This window comes from Anguilla anguilla, chromosome 8 (genome assembly GCF_013347855.1).
Source record: "Anguilla anguilla isolate fAngAng1 chromosome 8, fAngAng1.pri, whole genome shotgun sequence".
NCBI lineage: Eukaryota > Metazoa > Chordata > Actinopteri > Anguilliformes > Anguillidae > Anguilla > Anguilla anguilla.
Window position 1 is genome coordinate 1,050,533 of NC_049208.1, and position 22,820 is coordinate 1,073,352.

The following is a 22,820-nucleotide window of genomic DNA, read 5'->3' on the forward strand; positions in this document are numbered from 1 at the left end:
GTCGCTCTGGATAAGAGCGTCTGCTAAATGCTTGTAATGTAATGTAATATGATGTAATTTGCAAACAAAACATTTGAGCAACCAAAACTGTGAAGTCATAGATAAGAACACTGGTGAAGTAAAAAAACAGTCAGTAATCTACCAGAATTTTATTGATATCTAATGGGTTAGTATTACAAATAATAATAATCATTATTAAATAATTATGCAGTATAATTACTGGAGCCAGGACTGTGTTGTATAACTAATCAAAGTAATAAAGATAAACAAATGAAAGAAGAGGGCAGGAGAGGGGGTGCAAGCCCCAAACCCCCCAGAGCCCATGCCCACCATCCCACAGCCCGGCCAACAAAATAAATGCATAATAAAATAAAATAAAATAAACCTGATGAAAATACACAAACGAAGCAACCTCCCCCCCCAGCTCCCCCCTCCCAGCTCCCTCCACGCCGAGGTACGTCCCACGCACTCCTAAGCCAAGGATTTCAGTTCCATGCCTGGGTTGATTTTGGGAGTAGCCACAGACACTTCCCCGCCTGTCACCCCCTCCTTCCAGAGGCTGTTAGAACTGTTATGGACGGTGCCAGGCCCCGCCCCCGACCCCACCCCCGCCCCCTCATTGGCAGCTCCAGGTTGCCGCGGGCGACAGCAGAGGAACACTTTGGCGAGGTGGGCCCTGAACCTGTGGGTGAAGGCGTACAGGATGGGGTTGAGGCAGCAGTGGCAGTAGGCCAGGACGCGGGTGCAGGCCAGCGCCAGGTCCATCCTCGCCCGGGAGTCACAGTCCGTGCCCCCCGTCCCGTACACGGCCTCCAGCACCAGCAGCACGTTGTAGGGGCCCCAGCAGACGAAGAAGGCCGCCACGATGCACAGCACCACGGTCACTGTCCGGATCCGGGCGTAGCAGTACACCACCACGGCCAGCGGCAGCAGGAACAGCAGGCCCACCTGCAGGAGGTAGGCCGTCCGCTTCTTCTTCTTCTTCTTCTTCTTCTTCTTCGTTTTTGGCCACCAGCCAGCGACTCAAAGCAATTTACAGTGATGAGGGGGAAACTCCACCACCAACGTTGAATCAACCACCTGGTTGATGCACGGCAGCCATTTTGCTGGGGGGGCGGTGCGGGGGGGGTATATGGGGAGGGAGTTGGGGGTTTGTTGGAGTCTGTCAAGCAGGGGGGAGGGGTGGGAGCAATTTGGACTCTCCAGTTTTCCTAACCTGCGTGTGTGTGTGTATATATGTACTTGTGTGTGTGCATGCGTGTGTGCATGTGTGTGCATGTGTGTGTGCTTGTGTGCGTGCATGCGTGTGTGCATGCGTGTGTGCATGTGTGTGTGCATGCGCGTGTGCTTGTGTGCGTGCATGCGTGTGAGCTTGTGTGCGTGCATGTGTGTGCTTGTGTGCGTGCATGCGCGTGTGAGTGGGCAGAATTGGCAGTCTTCACCCAGACTGCACCGGGTTAAAAAAAAGATGGCTGTCGCCACTCAGTTTTGTCCGTGTCCCTTCCTCCCCCTGCTGGTAGGTTGATTTATTACAATTACGTTCACATTTATCCCATCTGTGTTGTTTCTCTGACCTGAGCAGTGTCCTGTAGAAGCGCTTTGGCTGCGCGTCGATGCCCATGCTGAGGTTCCAGCTGCTGCTTCACAGAACAACTTGCTCTACCAGCTCTGAACAGCAGATGGCGCTGTGGTACAGACAGACGTGCGGATTGTGGCTTCGGAAACTCTGCCTCAGCCTCGACTCAGCACAGCTCGATGAACAGGTGATACTGGCTTAACGCTTAAAAATTAGCTTTCCTGAGGAGCACAAACAGAAATGCTGAAGAAATAACTTTATTAGCCAAATGAACAAAGTTCATAGTTGGTGCATTGAATGGAGGTTCAGAGTTTACCTAACTACAACTATGACAGCCAGGGTTGTATTTTAGAAAAGGACACGCACACACTGTACATACAAAAATACATATTATTAGCACTGATAATTTGATAACATGAAATGTTATACATTTTTTAAAATGTAAAAAATAAAAAAGATCCTAGTGATCTGATGCATTGTCTTTGATGTGAAAATACTTATTTTTTCCGACCACACTGGAATGACATGTCAGCCTCACAGGAAAGGTTGCAACCGCCAACACATCCGTTCAAATTTTATCTTGGTTAGCAAAGGCTTATGAAGCAACAGTTACTGCGATACGCTATAGATTATAACCCTAGATTGTTCCAACATTCGTACGCTTCTAAAACAATTCTAGCATTTCTAAAATAATAAGATATTTACAGACAATTATATTGAAACTGTGCTTTTTAAAAAAGACACCACAGGCCACCACAGGTGTGTATGTATATTGTTTTTTAAAAACAGTTATAGGAAGTGAAATGGAATTGTACTCTGTTTGACTCAAATGGGTAACATCCTCAGAAAGAAACCTTTCAGTGACTATACAGTAAAATCTTATGATTGTCCCATCTTGTATTTCCATGGACTAAGCTTAAATGAAGCAAGACATTCGTACAATTTACAATACTAATACTATATTCATAATTTTGGAAGAAATGCAGTGCCACAAATGCAATTGTCTAGACAAAAAATCAAAAATGAATTTGCACTTTTTTAGTTTGCAATGAAATACTGAGAGATTGCATATATGCATCAGGTTAAACTATGTACTGGATCAAAAACGTCTTGACCACAAGTTCATAAAATCTAAGGGTGGATATGTAGAACTGCTATAGATTTATGAAGCAAAAACTAAGCAGTGCACCCAGCATCTCCAAATCTATCCAAAATGTCTGAATGATGCATTGCTGTAAATCACAACATATTCACGTATTTCACTACAAATCAACTGTTTTGACTCAAGAAACTCACTGTTGCATCATTTTCAGGTGGGAATTACAAGCTTTCCATCAGTACAGTGGTCTAAAATATTTAGGGGTCCAGAAACATATCCAAAATCTCTCCGAAAAAGAATAAAATGGTTTTTGTCCATTATAAAGCATATAAATGAGCCCCTTATGAAGGTTTAAGATGGAACATTGCTATCAGATTAAAAATAATGCAAAAATATTGTCACACAACGCAGTACAGTACCTAAATGTGTAACCATTAACTCTTGTATGTATTTCTATACTCTGTACTCTTGTATGTTTTCTTGTATGGGGATGGGACGACAATTTTTAACCATCACGTTTTGGCAATGTTCCAACTCTCACGTCATCACTGCTGCATGCTTCACAAAAATGATTACACTACTAACTAACGCTTATATTACAGCGTGAAATATCCACATTATATCATACCACTAACCTATTTAAAGACAGCTAGGTCTATCAGCAAACACATGGCTTAGCTATGCCCAGAAGTCCTCAATAATCATAGTATTTTCCAAGAAATTACGAAATATCGTTAAGCACGTTTCGTTAGGTGCAGTGTCTTTTACTGCTACCACAGAGTGTGCGTAAGTGAATGCGATGATAAGAAAATATTTGGTTACGCTGACCTAAAAAACGCTATTCCAAAAGTAAAATTAGACATTTTATACATCGTTAGAAGCTTATACTCTCACCTGAATAAATTAATTGTCAATCAAGCCAGACTGTACTATAAAGGGCGACAACGCTGTAAACAACATGTGCGGTATTATGCACAGCTATTACTGAAGGTACCCAGGCATCACAAAAGCACATATATTACACAAACGGATTGTCTAAGACAATATATGAGCACTCAGTCTCAAAAGGGACATCTCTACATGTAAAACCAACGGTAAGGTTGCATATTTTTTCAATATTTAGTCCCAGATATTGACTGTAGAATTACATGGTATCATTTTTAAAAACGTTTTCTCGTTTATTTCGTTATTCAGTGAGCATTCACTGCTGTATTGGCATATGTTAGGGCTATTTTTGGGTTTATCTTGTTGCTATGACCGAATACGATTTTTTTAGTGGTGAAATAATATTTTTATGAATGCCAAGATAGACAATATTGTCCATTGTCATGGGTGGGGGGTGTAGTTGTAGATGAGACTGCAGGGAGGGGGTGCGTGTTAAATGAACTACCCGAGCGACAATGGTGGCACTCCGGTGGTGAAACTCCGTATTCGGCATAGTTGTCGTGTATCGTCTACTAATGAAACTAAAACAGCGCGTTTCTGTTTTTATCTCACACTTTGGTTGCAGTAGCACCAAATGTCAATAATCTCAGGGGCTTTGCACTAAGAGGTTAAAGTATGAGCTTCACGCTTGTCCTGAGTTGCTTCAGTAAATACCCAGCTGTGTTTATGGACAATGTGTAACAAAAACGTATATTTGCTAAGTGTTTTTTTTTTTTTTTTTAGATAATTTGCCAAATAAAAAAATTAAAAAACAACTCATAAAATAGTGAGATATTTCTAGACAAGGCTGATTCTCACCATAGTGGTTCCAGGGAACTGAAAGTCTTTGCCTTTCAGTTCCAAGTATTTCAGGATGTCCCAATCTCCCCATCCCCGCTTCTGATTTTTTCCTTCTTTGTTTTTCTGCAGTTGCACCCACAGCACATCACTGACGGGAGGTGGAACCTCGCTGGACACTGTGCTGAGTGGTGAGTGTCAGGCTCCTCCCCCGGTCGCTGTGGCGACGGACGGAGAGGTAACTGCGGAACCTTCCGCTGCCGAAGACGTGGAGGGCGGGGTTGAGGAAGCAGTGGCAGTAGGCCAGGGCGTGGCACACGTAGTACGCATACGCCAGCCTCTCTTTGGCCTCGGGCCCCGTCAGCCCGGGGCAGCCCAGGAGCCGCAGGGCGCCCAGGAGCAGCACCACGTTGTAGGGCGCCCAGCAGGCGAAGAACCCCAGCACCATGCAGAAGATCAGCCGCACGGCCTGCGCCCGCCTGGCCGACCTGCACCTGGACACGGTGGCCCAGATGCGCGCGTAGCAGAAGAGGATGAGGGCGAAGGGGAGGAGGAAGAACAGGCTGACCTGCACGACGTATCCCAGTAGCTCCAGGTGCAGCGGCTGACGCACCGCCTGGCACTGCGTCTCGCCCCCGTACTCCACAGTCTCGGATTGCACCACTTCCCGGACGCTCGCGGCGACACACACCAGCCACAGGGAGGCGCTGTAGAGCGCGACGCACAGCCGAGACTGCAGCCGCAGCATCCGCACGGCGTGGACCACGGCCAGGTAGCGGTCCACCGCCACCGCCGCCAGGAACGCCATGTACCCGTAGAAGCCCAGGAAGAAGAGGAAGACGAGGAGGTGGCAGCCGGGCTTGCCGAAGACCCAGTGGTGCAGGTGATAGACGGCCCAGAAGGGCAGTGTCAGCGTGAGCAGCAGGTCGGACACGGCCAGCTGCAGGAGGAAGAGCGTGGTGGTCTTCCTCAGGTCCTCCCGCACCAGCAGAGCCCAGAGCAGGAAGCTGTTCCCCACCAGGCTGAGGATGAAGATCAGGGTGTACAGAACGCCGGAGAACGTCCCGCCAAATTGCTGGGGCTCGTCCTCCCCCAGGATCACCAAAGAGCCGTTGTAGTTGTAGTTGTAGTCGTAGTAACCGTAATCCGTGGCGGCTTGGAATCCGTCAGACAAGGGAGAGGCTGTGAGAGCAGACGCCATGTTTCTGTCGTCGTCCCCTACTCTGCAACCTGCCAATCTTTACTGATGAGACATTACAAACAATGAAATAGAGTACATGCAGAATATATATATATATATTTAAAATGTCATTATATTATTATTATTATTATTATTATCATTATTATTATTCTTATTATTATTCTTATTATTATTAATAATAATAATAATAATAATAATAATAATAATAATAATAATACTTATTTGCAATGTTTTAACAATGGTACATCTTAAAGGAAGAATATATTGCTGAAAATATGGACATATTATTATTATATAATAAAGTATTTGCAATATTTTAACAATGGTACATCTTAATGGAATAGTATATTGCTGAAAATATGGACATATATTATTATTATTATTATTTTAAAGACATGAAATTGTATGAAAACTGATATTATGTCATACAAATCTAGTAAAATTTCATTTACTGTATGTGATGAAAACATTGCTCTTACATGCATTTGAAAATGAATATATGAATATGAATATGTAAGAAGCTGAATGATCAGAAATGAACTCCTTACCTGTAGCACGGCAATGCATACAAAGCATTTGTTCAGGCACAGATCGCACCCACAGATTTCGAGGGAGAGTGTCTGAACTCCGACGCTCGTGCTAGTCCCTTTATGGCCGCCTCTTCAGACAACCTCTACCCCCCAGGATGAGTGACAGCTGTCCGTCCACCAGTCACAGGCGGAGAGCCGAGTCCAGCTGCCCTGCACCGCCATTTCACGATTCCAAGAGTGCTGTAACTGTGCAGGGGCCCAATGTGACATCTGTTCCAGGGGCCCAAAATCCCGGGCAGTGCCCCCGTCGACAGGCAGTGTCCTGCCACCCAGGGGAAATCCTGACCACCGCCCACCATCACCAAGGATGTGAAAGCAGTTGTTCGTGCAGACAGTGAGTCACTCATTTCTCTTTTGCACGCCTTGTCCTGAGACAGATAAGAATGTGTGAATCCACCCCCCCCCCCCCCCCGCCCCCGCTGAGGCAGAGGAAAGCAGCATCCAGAAGACTGCGGGTTAGTGCAGACGACTGCCACCCTCTTACCTGAGTTACTATCCCCGGCCAAATGTGTATTCTGAAAGCGTTCACTCTTTTTTTAGGCTTATAGGGGCTTCTAAAAATTTAGGCTCATAAAAATTTGAAGGTCTCTGGTAATTTGCAAACAAAACATTTGAGCAACCAAAACTGTGAAGTCATAGATAAGAACACTGGTGAAGTAAAAAAACTGTCAGTGATCTACCAGAATTTTATTGATATCTAATGGGTTAGTATTACAAATAATAATAATCATTATGAAATAATTATGCAGTATAATTACTGGAGCCAGGACTGTGTTGTATAACTAATCAAAGTAATAAAGATAAACAAATGAAAGAAGAGGGCAGGAGAGGGGGTGCAAGCCCCAAACCCCCCAGAGCCCATGCCCACCATCCCACAGCCCGGCCAACAAAATAAATGCCTAATAAAATAAAATAAAATAAACCTGATGAAAATACACAAACGAAGCAACCTCCCCCCCCAGCTCCCTCCCCTCCAGCTCCCATACCCGGGTTGATTTTGGGAGTAGCCACAGATACTTCCCCGTCTGTCACCCCCTCCTTCCAGAGGCTGTTAGAACTGTTATGGACGGTGCCAGGCCCCGCCCCCGACCCCCACCCCCGCCCCCTCATTGGCAGCTCCAGGTTGCCGCGGGCGACAGCAGAGGAACATTTTGGCGAGGTGGGCCCTGAACCTGTGGGTGAAGGCGTACAGGATGGGGTTGAGGCAGCAGTGGCAGTAGGCCAGGACGCGGGTGCAGGCCAGCGCCAGGTCCATCCGCGCCCGGGAGTCACAGTCCATGCCCCCCATCCCGTACACGGCCTCCAGCACCAGCAGCGCGTTGTAGGGGCCCCAGCAGACGAAGAAGGCCACCACGATGCACAGCACCACGGTCACCGTCCGGTGCTGGGCATAGCAGTACGCCACCAAGGCCAGCGGCAGCAGGAACAGCAGGCCCACCTGCAGGAAAGGCTGCCGCCTCGCACTCGAACCGCCCGGGCTCCACTTCCTCGGTCACCGTGGCGACCGGCCGTGCACCACGGTCACGTAGCGGTCGACGGTCAGTGCGGTCAGGAACATCAGCCCGCAGTACAGGCCCGCGAAGTAGGCACCGACAAGGACCCTGCAGAGGGCGGGGCCAAAGACCCAGTGGGACAGGTGATAGGTGCTCCAGAAGGAACATTTTGAACATCATAAAAAAAATCTTCTTCTTCTTCTTCTTCCAACGTTTAATCAACCACTTGGTTGATGCACGGCAGCCATTTTGCAGGGGGGGGGGGAGGGGGGGGGGGGGGCGATGGGGGGGGAGTTGGGGGTTTGTTGGAGTCTGTCGAGCAGGGGGGAGGGGTGGGGGCAATTTGGACTCTCCAGTTTTCCTAACCTGCGTGTGTGTGTGTCAGGGTTCGTACGGTCATGAAAAACCTGGAAAAGTCATTGAAATTTAAAATGCAATTTCCAGGCCCTGGAAAAGTTATGGAAAATAATATTTTTTGGAAAAGTAATAGAAATATAGCTAAAGTTGCATAAAATATAATTACTAATTAATCCAATCATAAAAATAGTATGTATAGTAATAAAATGTAAATTGGCACGTAACCTTCGCGGTATTTTGGTGGTGTGAGAAGTTAATTCAGTCTGGCTCAGTCTGTTTACAGGCACGCCCAACAGGTACGCTTCAGCTAATGTAGCAGTTAGTAAACATAGGCCCTACTGTGCCGACAATATGCCAGGGAAGTGCAGCTTCAATAATATATCAGGGCTCGAAATGAACTTTTTAACTTGGTAGCACTGGTGTCATGTTCTGTGGTTTGTCTGTGTTTCCCTTTTTGGGCCGCCAGGTGGCGGCACTTCAGTTTTTAGCTCTGTCCTTTTACCCTGTTTAATTGTATTATTGTTTTCAATTATTCTATTATTGTTTTTGGGTTGTCTCGTTTTCCCTTCCCACTCTGTGGCCTGATTGTTCATTGTGCCCTCCTGTGTCTCGTGTGGTGTCTATTTAAGTTCCCTTCTCCCTGCCTCAGGTGCTGGATCCTTGTTTGGTTGAGTGTGCTTCTGGTCATGTTTCTGCCCTGCGTGTTTCCTCCTGAGAGTAGCTCCCTGTGTATCTCTGCCCACGTTCTGTTTTGTGTGTTTTTGGATTCTTGGATTTTCTGTTTTCTGAGTTTTGCAGTTTTCTTTGTTTTTTGAGAGTTGCCCTGAGAGGCCTTTTGTTCCCTGCTTTAGTTCCTGTTCTGTTAAGTAAAGTCTTTGTTCATACCATTTGGAGTTTGGAGTTTTTTCCCCTCATTCTGCGTTTGAGTCCTAACCCCCCACGCACCTGACAACTGGTGCTCCCAACTTCAAAAAGTTAGGAGCACCCACCAAAATGTAAGGAGCACCAACAATATATGCAATAGTTTTTTTATTGATAAAAACGACAATATAACAGTACGGTTTACAAGTAACAGTTAAACTGTCACGCCTAAATGTGTCGACTCTTCAAGGAATTGCGTGTTATGCATTCAAACGACAAGGCGCTTCTCGTCACATTAATACCGCTAATTAAATCAACCGCCAGTAAACTGCATCGGAGAAATCAGCTGTTTCAACCGGGTCGCTACACGAAACGCTACGTTAACGTTTCAAAAAAATATGTTCGCTTCAAGTTTTCAGCTTTCGATAACGCTGATAAATTGAACATAAACTTTTGTCTTTAGGTAACATTAGTTAACGCGTTAGCTCTCTGTGTCGCGTGACAGTGGAGTGCAGCGAAAGGGAGTGATTGAAGGCTAATATTAACCAATTTAAAATCAGCGTTAAAGGTAAGAATGTCAAGCTCACGATTGGTTAGAAGGGTCACCGTCAGCTCACAAGGCACATACTGACTGTACTAACTAGCGAATGTACAGAGAAAAAGACGTTCGACTGGAAAAAGAAAAAAAAAAAAGGTCGCACCAGAACAATTATTTGCACTCGCACAAATGCTCCCAATTATATTTCGAGGTCGCACAGATTAAATTTCGGGAGCATATGCGACCAAAATGGTCGCAATTTCGAGCCCTGTTTGAGACATTGACAAAAATGTTAAACTATTCGAATTAAAATAAGAGAGAATGTATCTAAGTGCGTCTGTCTGGTGTTTATTTGTTTTAGAGAGGCACCATATGTTTCAGATGCAGACCTAATTTTACTTAGTGTTACAATAAATAATTTTTAATCGTCCGCTGAGATAAAGTCATTTGTTTTGGTCATGCAAATTCAGTTAAAGGTTGTGGAGAAGTCATGGAAAAGTCATTGAAAATCATTGGTGAAAAAATGTATGAACCCTGGTGTGTGTATGTGTGTGCTTGTGTGTGGGCATGCGTGTGTGCTTGTGTGTGGGCATGCGTGTGTGCTTGTGTGCGTGCATGTGTGTGCGAGTGGGCAGAATTGGCAGTCTTCACCCAGACTGCACCGGTTTTAAAAAAAGATGGCTGGCGCCACTCAGTTTTGTCCGTGTCCCTTCCTCCCCCTGCTGGTAGGTTGATTTATTACAATTACGTTCACATTTATCCCGCCTGTGTTGTTTCTCTGACCTGAGCAGTGCCCTGTAGAAGCGCTTTGGCTGCGTGTCGATGCCCATGCTGAGGTTCCAGCTGCTGCTTCATAGCACAACTCGCTCTACCAGCTCTGAACAGCAGATGGCGGTGTGGTACAGACAGACGTGCGGATTGTGGCTCCGGAAACTCTGCCTCAGCCTGGACTCAGCACAGCTCGATGAACAGGTGATTACTGGCTTAACGCTTAAAAATTAGCTTTCCTGAGGAGCACAAACAGAAATGCTGAAGAAATAACTTTATTAGCCAAATGCACAAAGTTCATAGTTGGTGCATTGAATGGAGGTTCAGAGTTTACCTACAACTATGACAGCCAGGGTTGTATTTCAGAAAAGGACACGCACACACTGTATATACAAAAATACATATTATTAGCACTGATAATTTGATAACATGAAATGTTATACATTTTTTTTAAATGTAAAAAAAAAAAAAAAAAAAAAAGATCCCTGTGATCTGATGCGTTGTCTTTGATGTGAAAATATTTTTTTTTTTCCGATAACTTGCACTACTTCCTGTTGCAGAGTTGGCTTTACTGAGCCAACCTGTAAAAGCATCCTTGGTCATGAGACACACCGACCACACTGGCATGACATGTCAGCCTCACAGGAAACGCTGCAACCACCAACACATCCATCTTGGTTAGCAAAGGCTTATGAAGCAACAGGTACTGCGATACGCTGTAGATTATAACCCTAGATTCTTCCAACATTCGTAGACTTCTAAAACAATTCTAGCATTTCTAAAATATTAAGATATTTACAGGCAATTATAATGAATATGTGCTTTTTAAACAAAAAAAGTGGCCACCACAGGTGTGTATGTATATTAAAAAAAAAAAAAAACAGTTATAGGAAGTGAAATGGAATTGCACTCTGTTTGACTCAAATGGGTAACATCCTCAGAAAGAAACCTTTCAATGACTATACAGTAAAATCTTATGATTGTCCCATCTTGTATTTCCATGTAATAAGCTAAGTATGAGTTTCATGCTTGTCCTGAGTGGCTTCAGTAAATACCCAGCTGTGGGTAAATACCCATACGTGGACAATGTATAAAAAAAAAACATATACAGTATAAGTGGTTTTTTTTTATTTTTTAGATAATTTGCCAAATAAAAAAAAGAAAAAAAGCTGGTTTTTTTCTGCAGTCGCACCCACAGCACATCACAGACGGGAGGTGGAACCTTGCTGGACACTGTGCTGAGTGCTGAGTGTCAGGCTCTTCCCCCGGTCGCTGTGGCAACGGACGGAGAGGTAACTGCGGAACCTTCCGCTGCCAAAGACGTGGAGGGCGGGGTTGAGGAAGCAGTGGCAGTAGGCGAGAGCGCGGCACACGTAGTACGCATACAACAGCCTCTTTATGGCCTCGGGCCCCCTCAGCAGGGCGGCCAGGAACAGCACCACGTTGTAGGGCGCCCAGCAGGCGAAGAACCCCAGCACCATGCAGAAGATCAGCCGCACGGCCTGCGCCCGCCTGGCTGACCTGCACCTGGACACGGTGGCCCAGATGCGCGCGTAGCAGAAGAGGATGAGGGCGAAGGGGAGGAGGAAGAACAGGCTGACCTGCATGACGTATCCCAGCAGGTACAGGTACAGCGACTTGCGCACCACCAGGCAGTACGTCCCGTCCCCGTCCTCCACAGTCTTGGAGTGCACCGCCTGCGTGACGCTCGCGATGATGCACACCAGCCACAGGGAGGCACTGGAGAGTGCGACGCACAGCCGAGACGGCAGCCGCCGCATCCGCACGGCGTGGACCACGACCAGGTAGCGGTCCACCGTCACCGCCACCAGGAACGCCATGTAGCCGTAGAAGCCCAGGAAGTAGAGGAAGATGAAGAGGTGGCAGCTGGGCGTGCCGAAGACCCAGTGGTGCAGGTAATAGACGGTCCAGAAGGGCAGTGTCAGCGTGAGCAGCAGGTTGGACACGGCCAGCTGCAGGAGGAAGAGAGTGGTGGTCTTCCTCAGGTCCTCCCGCACCAGCAGAGCCCAGAGCAGGAAGCTGTTCCCCACCAGGCTGAGGATGAAGATCAGGGTGTACAGAACGCCAGAGAACATCCCGCGAAAGCGCTGAAGCTCGTCCAGCCAAAGGAACACCAAAGAGCCGTTGTTGTAGTCGTTAGAGTCGTTAAAGTCGTTAACGTCGTTAGAGTCGTTAAAGTAGTTGTCGTAGTAACTGTAATCCATGGTGGCTTGGATTCCGTCAGACAAGGGAGAGGCTGTGAGAGCAGACGCCATGTTTCTGTCGTCCCCCCCACTCTGCAACCTGCCAATCTTTACTGATGAGACATTACAAACAATGAAATAGAGTACATGCAGAATATATATATATATATTTAAAATGTCATTATATTATAATAATAATAATAATAATAATAATAATACTTATTTGCAATGTTTTAACAATGGTACATCTTAAAGGAAGAGTATATTGCTGAAAATATGGACATATATTATTATTATTATTATTATTATTATTATTATTATTATTATTATTATTATTTAAAAGACTTGAAATTGCATGAAAACGGATATTATGTCATACAAATCTAGTAAAATTTCATTAACTGTATGTGATGAAAACATTGCTCTTACATGCATTTGAAAATGAATATATGAATATGAATATGTAAGAAGCTGAATGATCAGAAATGAACTCCTTACCTGTAGCACGGCAATGCATACAAAGCGTTTGTTCAGACACAGATCACACCCACAGATTTCGAGGGAGAGTGTCTGAACTCCGACACTCGTGCTAGTCCCTTTATGGCCGCCTCTTCAGACAAGCTCTACCCCCCAGGATGAGTGACAGCTGTCCGTCCACCAGCCACAGGCGGAGAGCCGAGTCCAGCTGCCCTGCACCGCCATTTCACGATTCCAAGAGTGCTGTAACTGTGCAGGGGCCCAATGTGACATCTGTTCCAGGGGCCCAAAATCCCAGGCAGCGCCCCCGTCGACAGGCAGTGTCCTGCCACCCAGGGGAAATCCTGACCCCCACCCACCATCACCAAGGATGCGAAAGCAGTTGTTCGTGCAGTCAGTGAGTCACTCATTTCTCTTTTGCACGCCTTGTCCTGAGACAGATGAGAATGTGCAGCATCCAGAAGACTGCGGGTTAGTGCAGATGACTGTCACCCTCTTACCTGAGTTACTATCCCCGGCCAAATGTGTATTTTGAAAGCGTTCACTCTTTTTTTAGGCTTATAGGGGCTTCTAAAAATTTAGGCTCATAAAAATTTGAAGGTCTCTGGTAATTTGCAAACAAAACATTTGAGCAACCAAAACTGTGAAGTCGTAGATAAGAACACTGGTGAAGTAAAAAAACTGTCAGTGATCTACCAGAATTTTATTGATATCTAATGGGTTAGTATTATAAATAATAATAATCATTATTAAATAATTATGCAGTATAATTACTGGACCCAGGACTGTGTTGTATAACTAATTAAAGTAATAAAGATAAACAAATGAAAGAAGAGGGCAGGAGAGGGGGTGCAAGCCCCAAACCCCCCAGAGCCCATGCCCACCATCCCTCAGCCTGGCCAACAAAATAAATGCATAATAAAAAAAATAAACCTGATAAAAATACACAAACAAAGCAACCTCCCCCCCCAGCTCCCCCCCCCCCCCCCCAGCTCACTCCACGCCGAGGTACGTCCCACGCACTCCTAAGCCAAGGATTTCAGTTCCATGCCCGGTTTAATTTTGGGAGTAGCCACAGACACTTCCCCGCCTGTCACCCCCTCCTTCCAGAGGCTGTTAGAACTGTTATGGACGGTGCCAGGCCCCGCCCCCGACCCCACCCCCGCCCCCTCATTGGCAGCTCCAGGTTGCCGCGGGCGACAGCAGAGGAACACTTTGGCGAGGTGGGCCCTGAACCTGTGGGTGAAGGCGTACAGGATGGGGTTGAGGCAGCAGTGGCAGTAGGCCAGGACGCGGGTGCAGGCCAGCGCCAGGTCCATCCGCACCCGGGAGTCACAGTCCATGCCCCCCGTCCCGTACACGGCCTCCAGCACCAGCAGCGCGTTGTAGGGGCCCCAGCAGACGAAGAAGGCCGCCACGATGCACAGCACCATGGTCACCGTCCGGTGCCGGGCGTAGCAGTACGCCACCACGGCCAGCGGCAGCAGGAACAGCAGGCCCACCTGCAGGAGGTAGGCCGTCCGCTCCCCCGGGGGCTAAAGGCTGCCGCCTCGCACTCGAACCGCCCGGGCTCCACTTCCTCGGTCACCGTGGCGACCGGCCGTGCACCACGGTCACGTAGCGGTCCACGGTCAGCGCGGTCAGGAACATCAGCCCGCAGTACAGGCCCGCCAAGTAGGCGTCGACAAGGACCCTGCAGAGGGCGGGGCCAAAGACCCAGTGGGACAGGTGATAGGTGCTCCAGAAGGAACATTTTGAACATCATAAAAAATATATAATTACTACTACTACTACTACTACTACTACTACTACTACTACTACTACTACTACTACTACTACTACTACTACTACTTCTTCTTCTTCTTCTTCTTCTTCTTCTTCTTCTTCTTCTTCTTCTTCTTCTTCTTCTTCTTCTTCTTCTTCTTCTTCTTCTTCTTCTTCTTCTTCTTCTTCTTCTTCTTCTTCTTCTTCTTCTTCTTCTTCTTCTTCTTCTTCTTCTTCTTCTTCTTCTTCTTCTTCTTCTTCTTCTTCTTCTTCTTCTTCTTCTTCTTCTTCTTCTTCTTCTTCTTCTTCTTCTTCTTCTTCTTCTTCTTCTTCTTCTTCTTCTTCTTCTTCTTCTTCTTCTTCTTCTTCTTCTTCTTCTTCTTCTTCTTCTTCTTCTTCTTCTTCTTCTTCTTCTTCTTCTTCTTCTTCTTCTTCTTCTTCTTCTTCTTCTTCTTCTTCGGCCACCAGCCAGCGACTCAAAGCAATTTACAGTGATGAGGGGGAAACTCCACCACCAACGTTTAATCAACCACTTGGTTGATGCACGGCAGCCATTTTGCAGGGGGGGGGGAGGGGGGGGGGCGAGGCGATGGGGGGGGAGTTGGGGGTTTGTTGGAGTCTGTCGAGCAGGGGGGAGGGGTGGGGGCAATTTGGACTCTCCAGTTTTCCTAACCTGCGTGTGTGTGTGTCAGGGTTCGTACGGTCATGAAAAACCTGGAAAAGTCATTGAAATTTAAAATGCAATTTCCAGGCCCTGGAAAAGTTATGGAAAATAATATTTTTTGAAAAGTTTTGGAAAAGTAATAGAAATATAGCTGAAGTTGCATAAAATATAATTACTAATTAATCCAATCATAAAAATAGTATGTATAGTAATAAAATGTAAATTGGCACGTAACCTTCACGGTATTTTGGTGGTGTGAGAAGTTAATTCGGTCTGGCTCAGTCTGTTTACAGGCACGCCCAACAGGTACGCTTCAGCTAATGTAGCAGTTAGTAAACGTAGGCCCTACTGTGCCGACAATATGCCAGGGAAGTGCAGCTTCAATAATATATCAGGGCTCGAAATTAACTTTTTAACTTGGTAGCATTGGTGTCATGTTCTGTGGTTTGTCTGTGTTTCCCTTTTTGGGCCGCCAGGTGGCGGCACTTCAGTTTTTAGCTCTGTCCTTTTACCCTGTTTAATTGTATTATTGTTTTCAATTATTCTATTATTGTTTTTGGGTTGTCTCGTTTTCCCTTCCCTCTCTGTGGCCTGATTGTTCATTGTGCCCTCCTGTGTCTCGTGTGGTGTCTATTTAAGTTCCCTTCTCCCTGCCTCAGGTGCTGGATCCTTGTTTGGTTGAGTGTGCTTCTGGTCATGTTTCTGCCCTGCGTGTTTCCTCCTGAGAGTAGCTCCCTGTGTATCTCTGCCCACGTTTTGTTTTGTGTGTTTTTGGATTCTTGGATTTTCTGTTTTCTGAGTTTTGCAGTTTTCTTTGTTTTTTGAGAGTTGCCCCAAGAGGCCTTTTGTTCCCTGCTTTAGTTCCTGTTCTGTTAAGTAAAGTCTTTGTTCATACCATTTGGAGTTTGGAGTTTTTTCCCCTCATTCTGCGTTTGAGTCCTAACCCCCCACGCACCTGACAACTGGTGCTCCCAACTTCAAAAAGTTAGGAGCACCCACCAAAATGTAAGGAGCACCAACAATATATGCAATAGTTTTTTTATTGATAAAAACGACAATATAACAGTACGGTTTACAAGTAACAGTTAAACTGTCACGCCTAAATGTGTCGACTCTTCAAGGAATTGCGTGTTATGCATTGAAACGACAAGGCGCTTCTCGTCACATTAATACCGCTAATTAAATCAACCGCCAGTAAACTGCATCGGAGAAATCAGCTGTTTCAACCGGGTCGCTACACGAAACGCTACGTTAACGTTTCAAAAAAATATGTTCGCTTCAAGTTTTCAGCTTTCGATAACGCTGATAAATTGAACATAAACTTTTGTCTTTAGGTAACATTAGTTAACGCGTTAGCTCTCTGTGTCGCGTGACAGTGGAGTGCAGCGAAAGGGAGTGATTGAAGGCTAATTTAAAATCAGCGTTAAAGGTAAGAATGTCAAGCTCACGATTGGTTAGAAGGGTCACCGTCAGCTCACAAGGCACATACTGACTGTACTAACTAGCGAATGTACAGAGAAAGAGACGTTCGACTGGAAAAAGAAAAGAAAAAAAAGGTCGCACCAGAACAATTATTTGCACTCGCACAAATGCTCCGAATTATATTTCGAGGTCGCACAGATTAAATTTCGGGAGCATATGCGACCAAAATGGTCGCAATTTCGAGCCCTGTTTGAGACATTGACAAAAATGTTAAACAATTCGAATTAAAATAAGAGAGAATGTATCTAAGTGCGTCTGTCTGGTGTTTATTTGTTTTAGAGAGGCACCATATGTTTCAGATGCAGACCTAATTTTACTTAGTGTTACAATAAATAATTTTAAATCGTCCCGCTGAGATAAAGTCATTTGTTTTGGTCATGGAAATTCAGTTAAAGGTTGTGGAGAAGTCATGGAAAAGTCATTGAAAATCATTGGTGAAAAAATGTATGAACCCTGGTGTGTGTATGTGTGTACTTGTGTGTGTGCATGCGTGTGTGCTTGTGTGCGTGCATGTGTGTGCGAGTGGGCAGAATTGGCAGTCTTCACCCAGACTGCACCGGTTTTAAAAAAAGATGGCTGGCGCCACTCAGTTTTGTCCGTGTCCCTTCCTCCCCCTGCTGGTAGGTTGATTTATTACAATTACGTTCACATTTATCCCGCCTGTGTTGTTTCTCTGACCTGAGCAGTGCCCTGTAGAAGCGCTTTGGCTGCGTGTCGATGCCAGAGACTGTAAACAACTCGCTCTACCAGCTCTGAACAGCATATGGCGGTGTGGTACAGACAGACGTGCGGATTGTGGCTTCGGAAACTCTGCCTCAGCCTGGACTCAGCACAGCTCGATGAACAGGTGATTACTGGCTTAACGCTTAAAAATTAGCTTTCCTGAGGAGCACAAACAGAAATGCTGAAGAAATAACTTTATTAGCTAAATGCACAAAGTTCATAGTTGGTGCATTGAATGGAGGTTCAGAGTTTACCTAACTACAACTATGACAGCCAGGGTTGTATTTTAGAAAAGGACACACACACACACACACACACTGTACATACAAACATAGTCTGTTTAATTCTTGCTAATTTTCTGACCAATGATTTGTTGTTAAGACCATTAAAAGCTTAATATTTTCCCATTTTGGGCTTGGCCAATTTTATTTGCCCAGGAATGTACATATTATTAGCACTGATAATTTGATAACATGAAATGTTACACTTTTTTTTTTTTAATGTAAAAAAAAAAAAAAAAAAAAAAAGATCCCAGTGATCTGATGCATTGTCTTTGATGTGAAAATGCTTATTTTTTTCTGATAACTTGCATTACTTCCTGTTGCAGAGTTGGCTTTACTGAGCCAACCTGTAAACGCATCCTTGGTCATGAGACACACCGACCACACTGGAATGACATGTCAGCCTCACAGGAAACGTTGCAACCGCCAACACATCCGTTCAAATTTTATCTTGGTTAGCAAAGGCTTAAGAAGAAACAGGTACTGCGATACGCTGTAGATTATAACCCTAGATTCTTCCAACATTCGTACACTTCTAAAACAATTCTAGCATTTCTAAAATATTAAGATATTTACAGGCAATTATATTGAATATGTGCTTTTTAAACAAGACATAAAAAGTGGCCACCACAGGTGTGTATGTATATTAAAAAAAAAAAAACAGTTATAGGAAGTGAAATGGAATTGCACTCTGTTTGACTCAAATGGGTAACATCCCCAGAAAGAAACCTTTCAGTGACTATACAGTAATATCTTACGATTGTCCCATCTTGTATTTCCATGGACTAAGCTTAAATGAAGCAAGACATTCGTACAATTTACAATACTAATATTATATTCATAATTTTGGAAGAAATGCAGTGCCACAAATGCAATTGTCTAGACAAAAAATCAAAAATGAATTTGCACTTTTTTAGTTTGCAATGAAATACTGAGAGATTGCATATATACATCAGGTTAAACTATGTACTGGATCAAAAACTTCTTGACCACAAGTTCATAAAATCTAAGGGTGGATATGTAGAACTACTATAGATTTATGAAGCAAAAACTAAGCAGTGTACCCAGCATCTCCAAATCTATCCAAAATGTCTGAATGATGCATTGCTGTAAATCACAACATATTCACGTATTTCACTACAAATCAACTGTTTTGACTCAAGAAACTCACTGTTGCATCATTTTCAGGTGGGAATTACAAGCTTTCCATCAGTACAGTGGTCTAAAATATCTAGGGGTCCAGAAACATATCCAAAATCTCTCCAAAAATGAATAAAATGGTTTTTGTCCATTATAAAGCATATAAATGAGCCCCTTATGAAGGTTTAAGATGGAACATTGCTATCAGATTAAAAATAATGCAAAAATATTGTCACACAACGCAGTACAGTACCTAAATGTGTAACAATTAACTCTTGTATGTATTTCTATACCCTGTACTCTTGTATGTTTTCTTGTATGGGGATGGGACGACAATTTTTAACCATCACGTTTTGGCAATGTTCCAACTCTCACGTCATCACTGCTGCATGCTTCACAAAAATTATTACACTACTAACTAACGCTTATATTACAGTGTGAAATATCCACATTATATCATACCACTAACCTATTTAAAGACAGCTAGGTCTATCAGCAAACATATGGCTTAGCTATGCCCAGAAGTCCTCAATAATAATAGTATTTTCCAAGAAATTACGAAATATCGTTAAGCACGTTTCGTTAGGTGCAGCGTCTTTTACTGCTACCACAGAGTGTGCGTAAGTGAATGCGATGATAAGAAAATATTTGGTTACGCTGACCTAAAAAACGCTATTCCAAAAGTAAAATTAGACATTTTATACATCGTTAGAAGCTTATACTCTCACCTGAATAAATTAATTGTCAATCAAGCCAGACTGTACTATAAAGGGCGACAACGCTGTAAACAACACGTGCGGTATTACACACAGCTATTTCTGAAGGTACCCAGGCATCACAAAAGCACATATATTACACAAACGGATTGTCTAAGACAATATATGACCACTCAGCCTCAAAAGGGACATCTCTACATGTAAAACCAACGGTAAGGTTGCATATTTATTCAATATTTAGTCCCAGATATTGACTGTAGAATTAGATGGTATCATTTTTTAAAACTTTTTCTCGTTTATTTCGTTATTCAGTGAGCATTCACTGCTGTATTGGCATATCTTAGGGCTATTTTCGGGTTTATCTTGTTGCTATGACCGAATACGATTTTTTTAGTGGTGAAATAATATTTTTTATGAATGCCAAGATAGACAATATTGTCCATTGTCATGGGTGGGGGGTGTAGTTGTAGCTGAGACTGCAGGGAGGGGGTTCTTGTTAAATGAACTACCAGAGCGACAATGGTGGCGCTGCGAAACTCCATATTCAGCATAGTTGTCGTGTATCGTCTACTAATGAAACTAAAACAGCGCGTTTCTGTTTTTAACTCACACTTTGATTGCAGTAGCACCAAATGTCAGTAATCTCGGGGGCTTTGCGCTAAGAGATTAAAGTATGAGCTTCACGCTTGTCCTGAGTTGCTTCAGTAAATACCCAGCTGTGTTTATGGACAATGTGTAACAAAAACGTATATTTGCTAAGTGTTTTTTTTTTTTTTTTTTTTAGATAATTTGCCAAATAAAAAAATTAAAAAACAACTTATAAAATAGTGAGATATTTCTAGACAAGGCTGATTCTCACCATAGTGGTTCCAGGGAACTGAAAGTCTTTGCCTTTCAGTTCCAAGTATTTCAGGATGTCCCAATCTCCCCATCCCCGCTTCTGATTTTTTCCTTCTTTGTTTTTCTGCAGTTGCACCCACAGCACATCACTGACGGGAGGTGGAACCTCGCTGGACACTGTGCTGAGTGGTGAGTGTCAGGCTCCTCCCCCGGTCGCTGTGGCGACGGACGGAGAGGTAACTGCGGAACCTTCCGCTGCCGAAGACGTGGAGGGCGGGGTTGAGGAAGCAGTGGCAGTAGGCCAGGGTGTGGCACACGTAGTACGCATACGCCAGCCTCTCTTTGGCCTCGGGCCCCGTCAGCCCGGGGCAGCCCAGGAGCTGCAGGGCGCCCAGGATCAGCACCACGTTGTAGGGCGCCCAGCAGGCGAAGAACCCCAGCACCATGCAGAAGATCAGCCGCACGGCCTGCGCCCGCCTGGCCGACCTGCACCTGGACACGGTGGCCCAGATGCGCGCGTAGCAGAAGAGGATGAGGGCGAAGGGGAGGAGGAAGAACAGGCTGACCTGCACGGCGTATCCCAGCAGCTCCAGGTGCAGCTGCTGACGCACCGCCTGGCACTGCGTCTCGCCCCCGTACTCCACAGTCTCGGAGTGCACCGCCTCCGGGATGCTCGCGATGACGCACACCAGCCACAGGGAGGCGCTGGAGAGCGCGACGCACAGCCGAGACGGCAGCCGCAGCATCCGCACGGCGTGGACCACGGCCAGGTAGCGGTCCACCGTCACCGCCGCCAGGAACGCCATGTAGCCGTAGAAGCCCAGGAAGAAGAGGAAGACGAGGAGGTGGCAGCCGGGCATGCCGAAGACCCAGTGGTGCAGGTGATAGACGGCCCAGAAGGGCAGTGTCAGCGTGAGCAGCAGGTCGGACACGGCCAGCTGCAGGAGGAAGAGCGTGGTGGTCTTCCTCAGGTCCTCCCGCACCAGCAGAGCCCAGAGCAGGAAGCTGTTCCCCACCAGGCTGAGGATGAAGATCAGGGTGTACAGAACACCGGAGAACGTCCCGCCAAATTGCTGGGGCTCGTCCTCCCCCAGGGTCACCAAAGAGCCGTTGTCGTTGTAGTCGTAGTCGTAACTGTAATCCGTGGTGGCTTGGAATCCGTCAGACAAGGGAGAGGCTGTGAGAGCAGACGCCATGTTTCTGTCGTCCCCCCCCCACTCTGCAACCTGCCAATCTTTACTGATGAGACATTACAAACAATGAAATAGAGTACATGCAGAATATATATATATATATTTAAAATGTCATTATATTATTATTATTATTATTATTATTATTATTATTATTATTATTATTATTAATAATAATAATAATAATAATAATAATAATACTTATTTGCAATGTTTTAACAATGGTACATCTTAAAGGAAGAGTATATTGCTGAAAATATGGACATATTATTATTATATAATAAAGTATTTGCAATATTTTAACAATGGTACATCTTAATGGAATAGTATATTGCTGAAAATATGGACATATATTATTATTATTATTATTTAAAAGACATGAAATTGTATGAAAACGGATATTATGTCATACAAATCTAGTAAAATTTCATTAACTTTATGTGATGAAAACATTGCTCTTACATGCATTTGAAAATGAATATATGAATATGAATATGTAAGAAGCTGAATGATCAGAAATGAACTCCTTACCTGTAGCACGGCAATACATACAAAGCGTTTGTTCAGGCACAGATCACACCCACAGATTTCGAGGGAGAGTGTCTGAACTCCGACGCTCGTGCTAGTCCCTTTATGGCCGCCTCTTCAGACAAGCTCTACCCCCCAGGATGAGTGACAGCTGTCCGTCCACCAGCCACAGGCGGAGAGCCGAGTCCAGCTGCCCTGCACCGCCATTTCACGATTCCAAGAGTGCTGTAACTGTGCAGGGGCCCAATGTGACATCTGTTCCAGGGGCCCAAAATCCCGGGCAGTGCCCCCAGTCGACAGGCAGTGTCCTGCCACCCAGGGGAAATCCTAATCACCGCCCACCATCACCAAGGATGTGAAAGCAGTTGTTTGTGCAGACAGTGAGTCACTCATTTCTCTTTTGCACGCCTTGTCCTGAGACAGATAAGAATGTGTGAATCCACCCCCCCACCCCCCCCACCCCCCCCCCCCCCCCCCCCCCCCCGCCCCCGTTGAGGCAGAGGAAAGCAGCATCCAGAAGACTGCGGGTTAGTGCAGACGACTGCCACCCTCTTACCTGAGTTACTATCCCCGGCCAAATGTGTATTTTGAAAGCGTTCACTCTTT

At 45.2% G+C, this 22,820-nt stretch overlaps 4 protein-coding genes across 6 annotated transcripts in view; 1 reads left to right on the plus strand and 3 right to left on the minus strand.

Annotated features, from left to right (window-relative positions):
• Positions 1–471: 471 nt before the first annotated feature.
• LOC118233425 (chemokine XC receptor 1-like) lies at positions 472–22,278 on the minus strand. Its single transcript, XM_035429198.1, has 3 exons — positions 22,218–22,278; positions 4,554–5,640; positions 472–1,022 (listed from the first exon to the last, which is right to left on the minus strand). Exons 2-3 carry the CDS (start codon positions 5,596–5,598, stop codon positions 472–474), a joined length of 1,596 nt encoding a protein of 531 aa, XP_035285089.1. The 5' UTR covers positions 5,599–5,640; positions 22,218–22,278.
• LOC118232828 (FYVE and coiled-coil domain-containing protein 1-like) overlaps positions 6,508–22,820 on the plus strand; it is a 43,478-nt gene continuing 27,165 nt past the window's right edge. The window contains exons 1-3 of one of the 3 annotated variants that reach the window (XM_035427969.1): positions 10,340–10,409; positions 10,766–10,908; positions 20,627–20,685. In XM_035427969.1, coding sequence (XP_035283860.1) covers positions 10,897–10,908; positions 20,627–20,685 — 71 coding nt within the window. In that variant the 5' untranslated portion in view covers positions 10,340–10,409; positions 10,766–10,896. Of the gene's footprint in view, positions 6,523–10,339; positions 10,410–10,765; positions 10,909–13,951; positions 14,398–17,482; positions 17,644–20,626; positions 20,686–22,820 lie in introns of those variants that run through there. The other 2 variants (XM_035427968.1, XM_035427973.1) reach the window with 2 other exon arrangements.
• On the minus strand, positions 7,249–10,267 carry LOC118233426 (chemokine XC receptor 1-like). The gene is made up of 3 exons (XM_035429199.1): positions 10,221–10,267; positions 7,708–7,855; positions 7,249–7,626 (listed from the first exon to the last, which is right to left on the minus strand). The coding sequence occupies exons 1-3, from the start codon at positions 10,265–10,267 to the stop codon at positions 7,249–7,251; spliced, it is 573 nt and encodes a 190-aa protein (XP_035285090.1).
• Positions 20,371–21,827, minus strand: LOC118232833 (chemokine XC receptor 1-like). The gene has a single exon (XM_035427992.1). It carries the CDS (start codon positions 21,690–21,692, stop codon positions 20,643–20,645), a length of 1,050 nt encoding a protein of 349 aa, XP_035283883.1. The 5' UTR covers positions 21,693–21,827; the 3' UTR covers positions 20,371–20,642.